The sequence below is a fragment of the Cherax quadricarinatus genome, chromosome 28 (assembly GCF_038502225.1).
Source record: "Cherax quadricarinatus isolate ZL_2023a chromosome 28, ASM3850222v1, whole genome shotgun sequence".
Classification (NCBI taxonomy): Eukaryota; Metazoa; Arthropoda; class Malacostraca; order Decapoda; family Parastacidae; genus Cherax; species Cherax quadricarinatus.
Genome location: NC_091319.1, coordinates 28,067,195 through 28,079,910, shown reverse-complemented (window position 1 = coordinate 28,079,910; position 12,716 = coordinate 28,067,195). Strand labels below are relative to the sequence as shown.

The 12,716-nt window shown below is 39.0% G+C and overlaps 1 protein-coding gene across 2 annotated transcripts in view; it reads left to right on the top strand.

Annotated features, from left to right (window-relative positions):
• Positions 1 to 12,716, top strand: part of LOC128693164 (guanylate cyclase 32E-like) — a gene marked incomplete at its 5' end in the record, with an annotated part of 162,251 nt that overhangs the window by 33,347 nt on the left and 116,188 nt on the right. For both annotated transcript variants that reach the window (XM_070089504.1, XM_070089503.1), the window contains 1 exon segment: positions 4,885 to 4,985. In XM_070089504.1, coding sequence (XP_069945605.1) covers positions 4,885 to 4,985 — 101 coding nt within the window.

Here is a 12,716-nt window from a genome sequence, read left to right as displayed (position 1 = left end):
GGTTTTATGGCCGGGCAGCGCCTTTTTTTTGATTATAATAATAATAATGGCCATTCCTGGCACTCCCGGCTGCAGGCCAAGCGCCTGGGTGACCCCAAGGGTTTTTTTAGGTTGAAGGGCAAAGGGGGCGGAAGGAAACCCGGGAAAATATCGAGAGGGGGGGGGGGATGGGAGGTACAACGGGGGGAGAACAATTTAATGGGGAGTAGTGGGGGTAAATAAATAGTCCAGCGGCAGTGGGAATGGGACGGGAGCGGGAGTAGTAGTAGTTTTTTTGTAATTTAGTAGTAGTCGTAGTACTGTAGTAAAAAGGCTTGGGGGTGTATCGGGGGAAATAGTGCAGCAGGTTTATGAAAATGGCAAAAAAAGTAATGTATTTAAAGGAAAAGGCAGAAGTGGGCTTAGGAACCCCACCTAGACAAAAACAAGACAATTTAAAATATTGGAAAGGTGAACGTGTAAGGAGAGGAGATAAAGTTCAGGTCAAGTTTCGAGTGTTTTGATGTTTGTAGCACTTGACAATGTAATGAGTAAGAAAGCATCTACAGAGACAAACCCAGGAATAAGATTCATATTAGGAATGTTGTGTATAAGGGCGGCTAAAACAAGGGTAAACAGTTTTGGCAGAAAACCAGTTATTCGGATGACTGTGATCTCTAACGTGACAGAAAAGAGCATTATTAGTGTCAGAAAGTCTAACCCTTCTTTTGCATCCTTTAATTCTGTTAGAGAGTAGCCAGTTTCTCCAAAGCAGTGGAGAGGCCAAGAGGAGCAGGAAACGGCGTAGACTCCGGAAACATCTGAGGCAGGAGACGTACGAAGAGGAGAGTTTAGTGGAGAAAAACATTTTGCTTGACAGTAGGCGGGGTTCCGGGTATCAAAATTTTTAAAGGGGAAAACGAGCCGATATATCTTCCATCCCAAAAAGCCCCTTTTTTAAATTTTTATTAGCGACGTTCTTTTGGAAGTAAAATCATTCTTTAGTAGTATACACATCCTCTGCAATAGAAGAATATCTTGAAAACATTATTTTCGTATACGTTACCTATCAAGCACTTGAAACACTATTATGCAATACATTATCTGAGGAAGCATTAATTAAAAATACACAATACACATCCATGAAACATAAGCAACAATAAAAGACATTTCCATTATAAACCATGAATGAACTCTACCTTTTAAAAAAGCGGTTTTCATTTAAAATTATGCTTATCCCTTCTGCAGGTAAAACAGAATATAATGATCCCTTTCCGAAATACATTACCATCATGTAATTGTTTCTCCCTTGAGATATTCTTTAAAATACATTGAAACACTCTAGAAACCTTTGGACTACCTGTGTGTATATAAAAAATTACACGATTACTTTAAAGATTTGTCTAAAATAAATTTCAAATGATCTAAGATGGTTTTAAATGCAGTTACAAAAAAGTATCACAGTTAAATGGAATAAAAAAACAATTAAAATGAAAACAGTGCCCCGTTCAATTCCCCTTTTGGAAGTAGAGATCCCCCAAAATCTGGCCCCTGGGGCCCCCAGATTGGGGTTTAAAAACAAAATGTAAAGATTTTTATACTGATTGTTTACCCAGATGATTAGAAGCCCGGGAAGACCTAAGAAAGTCAAACAATCAGGCTGAGATATTTATTTTGTTAATTATGTATGCAGTAATCCATACACACTTAGTATGAATAATTTAAACCATTATAAAATAAAGAATTATTATTCCTAAATAAGCGTAAACGTTATTATGGATAGACAAAGATTTTCCCTACTTAAGAACGAAGAAGGTGGACACTCAGAAGAGGAGAGAAGGAAAGGAAAATAAAGGAGAGATGGTATATATTTAAGAACTTCCCTCTCTAGATATACCACAGTAAAATATTTTTGAGCAGAGGTCAGCGAAGGAGTGGAGAGAGAAATAGCAAATTGTTACCGATAAATGCTACTAGACTCGTGTCACATTATATCAAAGATAGCTCAACCCTCGATAATCGAAAGTATCAGAGTTAGCATGAGATTGGGGTGTGGGAACCATTTCCTCAGATACGTGTGGCAAGAGCTGCCAGTGATGGAGGTAGTGGAGGATATGGTGGGAGTGATGGTGGGAGTGATAGTGGTCGTCATGGTGGTGGTGGAGTGGGTGGCGGTAATGGTGGAGAGTGGTGGTGATGTGGTGATGAGGGTGGCAGCGGCATCAGTGGTTGCAGAATTGATTGGTGGTGGTGGTGGTGGAGGTGGTGGTGGTGGTGGTGGTGGTGGTGGTGGTGGTAGTCGTGCTGGTAGTGATTGTGCTGGTGTTGGTGGAGGATGTGGTGAAGGTGATGGCAGTGCTGATAGTGATGTAGATGATGATGGTGGGTGGCTGGCAGTAATAGTGGCAGTGGTGCTAATAGTGACGATGCAGTGGGTGGTAGAGGCACTGGTAATAGTTGAGGTGGTAGTGTTCATGGTAGTGGTGGTGGTCTTGAGGGCTGAGGCAGTGAATGGCAAATAAGAGCAAATGAATGCTCTCAAAAACAATAAGAAGAAGAAAATAGAAATAAAAAAATATATAGGCAGAAATTAGATCTGAAAAGAGCTTCCTTCACCGACCCAGCCTTCCTTAGAAGCGAGACCCAATCATCTCCAAGGAGGTAACTGGACAGGTGGCCGTTAGCGTCTTGCAAACCGCAGCCCTATTTCCCTCACACTCCCAACTCACAAAAGAAGGGGGGCGCTCTGCGGGCTGCTCTACATCACCTTGCCCAAACTCGTGCAAAAGTGAAATGCCCCCCTTTTGAACAAACTTTTCCCGCTCTAGCGTGGGACTTTGGAAGGATTTGCGTTCTTCTTCGGATACATTAATCCCAGTTTGATACTTTTATAAAAAAAAAATAAAGTACTATTAATTTTCACGCAATAACTAAGGAATGTCCCATCTTGTCTTCAACAAAATAAGGCTGATGCATTCCACAAGACTGTGTTGATGTAAATCAGAAATATTAATGAAATTGGTAGTTTAATGGGAATCGTTTGCTTCAGAGGAAGGAGAATGCCTTTTCTGATGAGCTTCAAACTTTCATTGTTGATAAGTTTTATTAGGAGAAAGTTTAGCTTTCAGTTTGAGATATGTAAATATTAATGTGCTGATGCATTTTTTGGAAAATATGTCCCCCCTGGGGGTAAAAAAAGGGATGTCTCTTCCTTTGGGTTTTACAACTGGTTTTGCTGGTGGCTCTTTGGGGTGGCTGGAAAGCTCTCTTTTACACCTAGGATCCCGGTTTCCCATTCCAGCGGGTGAAAACCAAGCATGTTTCCTTACACCTGTTTCTATGTATTTTCGGGAAAAAGGGTTTCCTGGGTGTTGGGCGATTGGGGGACAAAAATTTTCTAATTTGCCCCCCGTTCGTGGGCACAATAATATAAAAAAACTGCTCATTAACTAGTAAACCCAAACCCCGGGGCTAGAAAGGGTTTGGGCCCAGAGTCATCCACCCTTTTTATTGTCGCCCGGTGAGGTAAAAAATCCCGTTCCCTGGATGCCCTACCCAAAGGATCATGGTTTTTGTTTGGGTAAAGGGCGTCCTGTTTTTGCTCACCTGAGGCGGGCCAAAGAGCATGGGGGTTTGGTCCTTTGGGTAGTGCAGTGTTGTTATATATATATATATATATATATATATATATATATATATATATATATATATATATATATATATATATATATATATATATATATATATTAAGGAGGGGGGATGGGGAGAACTTGCGATCTTGGCTTAAATGCAACCCCCCTCTTTTATATGGACAAGCGAAAATTTGTATATCAATAGTTTTCCCAAAATCATTCAGAACCCCAACGAATAAAATATATTTCCACTAAGTTTTTTTTAGTATTAAAATTTTTTATAAAAAAATCTAAAATATATTAAATTGTTTTATCTAAAATAAATTTGGGTTTTATAATAAAGGTTTTGGGAAGTTTTTTAAAATTCTTTTTTGGGATGGGGAATTAAAAAAAAATTTTTAAATTTCCCCAAAACTTCACCGCTAATATTTAACAGCATTAGAAACTTACGTCCGGAAACTAAATTTTACTGCGTGCAATAAGTCAAAATCGAAAGGGGTTTTCAATCCCAGTACTTTTCTTGGACCGGGTGGTGCTAACTCTATAGAAGACAATCGCCATCGTGGGGATTGGGGTTGTAATATAGTGCTTGAACTTTATCTGCGTTTATATGGTTAGGAATAAAAAAAAACATTCAAAATGATAATGAAAACTAATCAAAAATATATTCTTAAATTTATTTTAATAAGTATGTCAGCGACAGTTAATTTTAATTAATTACTGCATTTACAATTTCTGAACTTACGTTAAACCTGTATAATTTCTAAGTTTTTTTTTTTTTTGTAATTGTTGAAAATTTATGGCAGGGTTGTGTTGACAAATGGAAACGGAGAGTATTTATCTGCTATTTATGTTCATTTTATCATCATTCTAATACGTAATATCATCTCATGCTGGTTGATAATGCTGTATCCTTCTGTTACCATCTCTCATTCTCAATATATCCTTCCGCTATAGGACAATATAAAATGTCCTGCGTAATCCTTGACGATATTCCCTTGCACACGCATCTTCCCCTCACCTTGTTTGATATGTAAATTATCTTTCAAATGGGGATCTGAAAATTATAACTGTGGTATGATTTTTGTAATTAAAATTAGCGGAGGGTTAATAAAGTTTACACTAACATATTAATAATAAAACATCTTAAGCAAACAGATGGTAACCTATAAATTACAGTATTAATAAATATGCATCTCAATAATAATTTCTCTGATCCCTGTTTTAACTCTCATCCATTTTCCTCGTACCGTCATGCCATTTCCTGCTGCAGGTACATGGGCGCCACGGGCCCTGGGGCATGAGTGAGCAAAGTCCAGTAGGAATCATCCAGCAGGTGATGGCTGGACCTGCATCAGGCTCTCCTCCCTTCAGGTAGGTGATTATTGCTACTTAAAAGATCGTTTCCCTTCTGTGCAAAGGGGCCCCCCTCCAAGGTTAACATGGAGGGGCTCCCTTCCCGTCTGTCCCCCCTTTAGGTAGGAAAAAGGCCCTTTAAGGGAAAATGCTACCTCCTCGTGGGGTTTTTAGCTCCCTTCAGGGGAGGTTTGAGTGTCTGTTGTGGAAGTGTTACCTACCTGATGGTCTGAGTTGTGTTCACGTGATGATCTTCTATATTATCCATTAGATATTGAAGTAGTACATCTCGCCTAAGATTTCCAGACCACTCTGTCAGAGTTGCAGCCTTCGAGGTTGTCTCCATTACGAGGCTTCCATACGAGCAGTGGTTCCTTGTAAGAAGCGTTTCGTTTATTTGACGCTCTTTACTTATTACCTCACTCTGTTTCCACTCTACCCATGCCGTTATCTTTTTTCCTAAATGTCATCTTCCTCGCTGATACTATGAAATCCTGAGTTAAATGAATATAATACGTCCTTTTCTTAAGAAAACAGCTGTGGAAATACAAACCAAAATATAACCCCCAAGATCCTATTTTAGTGAGGGAAATTACACATGTTTCATGTAATCAGATAAACTTTGTTTCGTAATAAATTGAATTCAGGAGCCACACAAATGGTAACTAAATTAAACGAGGAGTAAAACATACAGGAAATGCTTATCACAATTCTTTGTTCTCTTTTTCTTATGGAATTCTCCTGAGCCATAGGACAAGGAAGTGTCAAGATAATTTAAGAAAAACAGAGACTTGGTGAAACAAGAGACCGTGCCTTTCCTGTTAACTAAGAGGCACATTCTACAACTCTCGCTCTCTCCCTCACACACACACACACACACACACACACACACACACACACACACACACACACACACACACACACACACACACACACACACACACAAAAACACACAAACACAAACACACACACACAAACACACACACACACAATCACATATACACACACACACACACACACACATATAAACACACACACACACACACACACATATACACACACACACAAACACACACACATATAAAACACACACACACACATATAAAACACCCCACTATATACACACACACACATATAAAAACACACAAACACACACAAAACACACCACACACAGCATACACACACACACATAAAACACATAAAAATTAAAAACACATCCCCCACACACACACACACACACACAACATACACAAAACACACATTTTCCCCCTACATTACAGTCTCACTCATTTCCCCTCCCAAAATTTTCCCCTCCATTTCCATTCTCAGTCTCTCCATTAACAGAAAAAAGTTTGCATGGTGTCTTTTAAAAAGTCCCCACAAAAAATTTGGCACATCAAAAAAGCCCCAGGAAAAAAAGGGATTTTTTGGGAAAAATAATGAAATTGCTTCAGTAAATAAATTTAAAAAAGGGTTTCAGGTTTTTTAAAAGTGGGTTTCATCAAAAGGGAAAAAACAAAATGGAATGAACATTGCAACAAGAGAGCTTAACGAACAAAAAATAAAACAAAAAAAAATTTCATTGCGAAAAAAATTTTTAGCCCACAAATTTTTTAAAAATGTTTTTTTTACAAAAACTATTGTTCACTTTTCCCCCCAACCAAAAAAACCTTCATGAACACTTGCCGGGGGTTACGTTTTTTCCCTTTTTCCGTTTTTTCCCTTTATCCCCTTAAAAATAAACTTTACCAGCCCCGGGGAAAGGGTTTTTTTTATTGATTTCTTAAACACTTGTTTAAGAAGGCAAAAAAACATTTTTGGGTTTTAAAAGTAAAACCACCTTCCTAAAAATTTAATTTTTGGGTTTATTTATTTTCCAAATCCATGACCCTTATGACATTAAACTTTGAAGATACTTATCATATTTACTCTAGGTTTAAATGTTTTTACCTCGAAGTTTTTTTTTCATCAATGGTTTTTGGGTTTTGTTAACCCAACACTGAGACTCGGCAAAAAGTTCAGCAGAAAAAAATTTCCAGAATGAAAAAAAAAATTAAAATATTCTGCCCCAATGCTTGTTAGGGCTCATAATTTTAATTAGTCTGGGGCCTCTAGCATTTAAAAACTTAGATCTAAACGTTTTTTTTACCTGTTCGTAGCTAGGTAAGAGTCGTCAGGAAACAGGACAAGTGTTTCTTGACGCGGGTTTCAGTCAGATGTCCCACTGTTGGAGGCTTTGGTCATTTGACCGAGGTCTTCCACTGGCTTAGCGGTCCACCCCCTTCCCCTTAAAAGTTATGGTCATAGTAGCTGCGGTGCTGGATACTTGGGTAGCACTGTGGGCTCACAAGCACTGTGGTTAAGTGATTCTTGGTTTTATTGTGGGCCCGAGTATTGACCTGTGTCCCCTTTTTTTGAACCCCACCATATGGGGTTTAATTCGCTCTTTTATTGGGAATAAAAAAACAAGGGGTATATGAGAAGAGTTTTGATTGATTTTGGCTTTATGTAGGTCCCAAATTAGTTCAACTTTTTTGCGTAAATTTTTAGGGGCCCCATCCCATCAACCCCTTTAACGTTGATAACCGTAATGCAACTTATGAGTGACTTCAGACGTAAGGTGCTGGTGCATTTTAGGATATTGGTTTCTGAGATAACAAAAAAAAAAGCCCCTTCAGTTTTTCTTCAAAATCTGTGTTTCTTAATATAGTTATTGAATTACTTTCGAGCTGTGTTTGTCTTTGTTTATCCAGTTTTATTGAAAAATTTAGGTATTAGTTTCCATGTGAATGATAACTTTTCTACATTTTAGTGATTCGCTTCAAAACTTCAACAATTGTATAAATGCCCTTGAAATATCCGCCTTTTTTATTCCTTAAACGTTACTTAAAAGGGACAACAGGGTCCCGATTATTTATGAGAATACTTCTCTTGGCTCGCACAGCGGTCAAAATGCATCTAGTTATGGGTAATATAAGTGCTAACGTGAGAGACTGGAGTAGAGTGTAATTAAATTATGAACAGAAAGACGTTCAATAATGGGTAGAACTTATTTAAGGATAAAACGTATAAATAAGCATGAAAGATACCATGTGGTGCGGAATGTCAGAAGACTTCTAGACTACGTATTGATGAACCAAAAAGTTTATAGGTACACTTTTAAATGAGAGCTACCTACGTGTAAGATCATTATTTAGTGGTAGTTACAGTAAAATTAAAAAGGAAAAGATAACGGAAAAATTAAAAATGGCGTCAGTAAAGGGAAGTGAAAGGCGGTTTTAAAAAAAAAAGGGTAGAGGAAAGGGAAACAACTGAAATTTTGAAAAATGGGGGTGAAAGTACAAAATAAAAAGAGGTTGGTAGGATGGGGTTTAAAACGCTGTTTAAATTTGTAAAAAAAACTTTGAAAAAGGGGCAAAAAAGTTGGTGGAATTGCGAGGTAAATAGGGTGTCATTTTTAAACTAAAAACAATGTAAAATTAACACACAAAGCAGAGTACATTATTTGGGAAAATAGGGGGTTTAAACAAATGGGAGGGTGGGAAAATTTTGGGGTCTAGGGGGGAAATAGTATTTTGGGGTGGGTATGGGTCGAGGGTGTATGATCTGAGGGGTTAAAGTCTTAGGGGAAAGAGGGAGAGGGTTTGAGAAAAGAAGGGACGAGTGAGGGGAAAGTCAGAGAGGATTTGAGAAAAAAAGCCACAAGAGAGGGGAAAAAACAGTGTAGGATCTAGATGGGAAAGAGGAAGGAGGGAGCTTAAGTTTCGGCTTTAGTAAGAAAATAAAATTTATTTTGCAATGGGAAACCCTATTCCAAAATTTCATATCTTGAAGTGAAAGGGGTAGTATCAATTTCTTTTTTTTTGACTATCTGAAAATTTTTTGTGGTTTTTAGACAGGCTGCCTACAATAATCCCCAAGAACCTGTCTAATTACAAAAATTAAACTGGACTATAGCATTTTTGATAATAGTCATTGATAGTAAACAACAAAAGCAACAACAATAATAAACTGTGCGATGATATATCTTCGAAAAGGTAAGAAAATGTTCATAGAAATCTCTGCAACTATTCTTTTATTAAAAGCGATACCCCACATGCATGCACAGGCACATGCAAAATGTTCATGCAGGGATTAAAGGGTAACACCTGAATAGCACGATAGTACGTTATAGAACCGTTTTACAGAGTCAGATCTGAAGAAACATGGATCTGATTAATGAACAATAATATGTGAAAGGTGAAATAAGTCATAGCTATATATTACAAGCTTCTTTTGCTAATAAAGGTTGCAGGGAAATTTTTGAAAGAAACTATTGAAAATAAGGGATTAAACCTTTGTAGAGTAATAACGACTCAGATGATAAATATAATGGAATTAGGGAAAATTCTATATATCACATTTGCTCTGTTATTTTCAAAACTAAAGTTTTCATTTTATTCATGGGAGCGCTAAATTCGAAAGGGTCAAAGTATTAGCGACAAGATAATGGAAGACAATCAGCATCGATCCAAGTCCAAGGATTAGGGGAATAGTTTTAATACTCTGAAGCAAGAAACATTCATTGACATCAAGGTACAGCTGTGGAAAAAAAAGTCTTTTTCAATCTTGGGGGGGCATTGCACCCGGGTTTAGCGTCTTTTGGGCCCGGACTTTTGGCCTCCTTTTTAATCCACCGACCTTCAACCCGCTTTCTTATCAGAAAGACACTTTTTTGTGCCCTGTTGGCGCCTCCCTTTCCCCCAGGCTTTTTCAGGCCAGGAAATCAACCCAAAATTTTGTCCTTAAATACCAACCTTTTTCTTTCTTTAAAAACCCACCTTCCCCTTCTTCCTTTCCCTTTTGGTGGGGCTTTGTATTGGGTTATTTTTCTATAAACAGCGGGGAAAGGCTATCGCCTCCATTCGGGATACGATTGCCCTGTTTCCCATTCGTCCCTTCTCATGGATTTAAATTTTCCCGGGACAAAACCCCGTTTCCTTTCCTTCCTAGACTTCCTCTTTCCAGATATTCCATTTTATTTACACGGGTCATAATTTTCCCGAATGTGATCGGGCAGGTTTCGGCCTTCTCTTGATCGCCAGTTGACATTGGGAAAACCCCACTTTTCTCTTTAAAGGCAGCTTGCCATGGTCGGGTGAAAACCCCCTTAAAATTTCTTGTCCCCCCATCGTTCCGGGGGTCAGATCTCGGCTCTCCACTTATTCTGAAAGTGTTTTCAAAGGGGTGGATTATTGGGGACCCAAATTTTTTCTTGGCTTCCCTGCAACTCTGGTTACATCCCCTTCTTTATCAGGGGGTTTTTGTTTGTGCCTTAATTTCCTTTCGTTTTTATCCATTTTTTTGAAAACCCAATTTTCACAAAGGGAAAATTTTCCCTTCCTTTGCTGATCTCATGATGTTCATTGCGCCTTTTTTTTCCCGCTCTCTTTCGGGTTTTTGGGGTTCCCCTTTTACGTATAGGGCTCAGACGTTAGCAGAAGCCTTTTTTGATCGGCACCCCCCCTTACTCCATCCCTTTTTTCATCCCTCGGTCTTCCCCTCCAATTTCCTCCCATATTTTTTGCGTTTTGCCCCCCTTCCCCCTTTGGGGGGGTCCCGACAGTTCATCCCATTTTTTTTCCCCCCTGCCATTTCGCCAAAAACTTTCCTCTCTGGTTTCCTCATATCTTTTCTTGATCCCTTTGTCGCAGGGATGCCGTTTTTATTCAGATGGTTCTAAATCTTCTGACGGTGTTGGGTTCACGGCGTTGTTCCCTGATGATGATGTCCGTAGTCATTTGTTACACACGGCTAGTATTTTTACCACCGAGTTGTATGCCATCCTCATAGTTCTTCTCCTTATTACATGTATGTCTCCTTCGACGTTTGTGATAATTTCAGATTCCCTCATCGCTTTACAAGCCATTAAACACTTTGATTCCCCTATCCATGCATCCATTGATCCTTCGCATACAACTATGGTTGCGCCGTGCAGCTAGCAAAAACAAAGACGACGTTTTCTGTTGGGTCCCTGGACACGTTGATGTGCGGGGCAATGAACAGGCATTGGTATCAGCGGTGCGTGATCTTCCGGTTTCCTATGGAGGTATTCCATTCAGGGATTATTTTACATTCATCTCTGCCCATCTTCGTAGCCGTTGTCAACAACGGTGGTCAGACATGCACCATAACAAATTGCTCTCTATTAAACCGCTTATAGGTTTGTGGCCAAACTCTCACCACCGTTGCCGTACTCTGGAGACTACTCTCCCGTCTCCGCATCGGCCATACTCGCCTAACCCATGGATATCTCATGCAAGGACACCCTGTTCCTCTCTGTGAGGTTTGTCAGGTCCCTATTTCGGTTCTTCACTTTCTTGCGCATTGCACAGTTTACCAGCGAGCTCGCAGGATTTACCTCCATTGACGCCGCCGTCCTACCACTCTTACCTTATCTTCCCTTCTTACGATCACTTTTTGATTTTTGTCAGCAACTGCTTTACTGTTCGAACTTTGACACACAGTTCTTAGCGTCCCTTCCAACTCTTTTCTCTCCTCACCTCTGACCCCCTCTCCACCTACCTGTTTATAGCCCCGGCTCTGTTTTCTGCCCTGCAGCGCTGCATAACCCTTGTTGGTTTAGCGCTTTCTTTGATTACAATAATAATAAATTGTGGGAGTGGGCGAGAGATTTTTGGCATGAAAGAAAATGTGAGGTTTGATATTAGACAGTGGCCATAAGGATCATTCTAAATTGGAGTAATGTTTGGATGTGGATGGCTGTTAGTGGGGAGTTACGAGGATCTTTGTTTCTTTGAGTGTTGTTTTAGTGACAATAGCTTCCAGCAGGGTGCCACAAGGATCAGTGATTGAGTTATATTTTCGAGAGGATGGATACTAGTGGGATGCCATGAAGATCATTATTTGCTCAAGTAATGTTTCCGTGAGAATGAATTCTAGAAGGGTGCTTCAAGGCTCAGTACTTTTTTGAACAATGCTTTTGAGAGGATGGATACTGCAATGGTCAGTGGTTGCTAGAGTAATGTTTTCTCAAGGACAGTATTTGATCAGTGCTTACTTGAAAAATGTTTCCGTAAATATAATAATAATTATGGAGAGAGCGGTAGCCAGCTACTGCCCCAAGTACAAGGAAGGAAATCAGACTCGTTCCACAAGAAGGCAGGGTAGTTCCAATTCTTTGGATGAAGGTCTCTTCACCGCCATCAAGACACTTTCCATAATGGGAATGTTTCCGTTATGGGTTGTTAAAAGAATCATTGATGGCTCCACTAATGTGGACGTGGTCTCTAAAAAAAAATTGTTTGTAATAAAATCTTTATAACATCTAATAAAGAAAAACATCTTAGAGGAGTAATACATAAACTATCAATATAATGTGGTAATTTGAAAATCGTATGAACTATATGTAAACTTTAGATTAGCAAAAGAGAATGTGGATGGATAAATCCAATAAATGATCACTGAGTGAATTAGATCCAAACTTTTCTAAAGGTTAACGAGATAAATTTGCGGGGTTGTTCTATCTGAGATAGGAAATTCAGACGAATTAGAGCCAATGGAGACATGTGGTATCTCCTCGTCATAGTAAACAGTATATATGATCATCGAGGAATAAGTGTCCACACAATTAGTGTTGTAACAGAGGCGATGATTATCACATCAGTTGCCGATGATTGCCTAATATCAAGTTCGTGTTGTAGTTAAGGATATTTTATAAAGAATGCAAGTAATATATACACGGAGAGG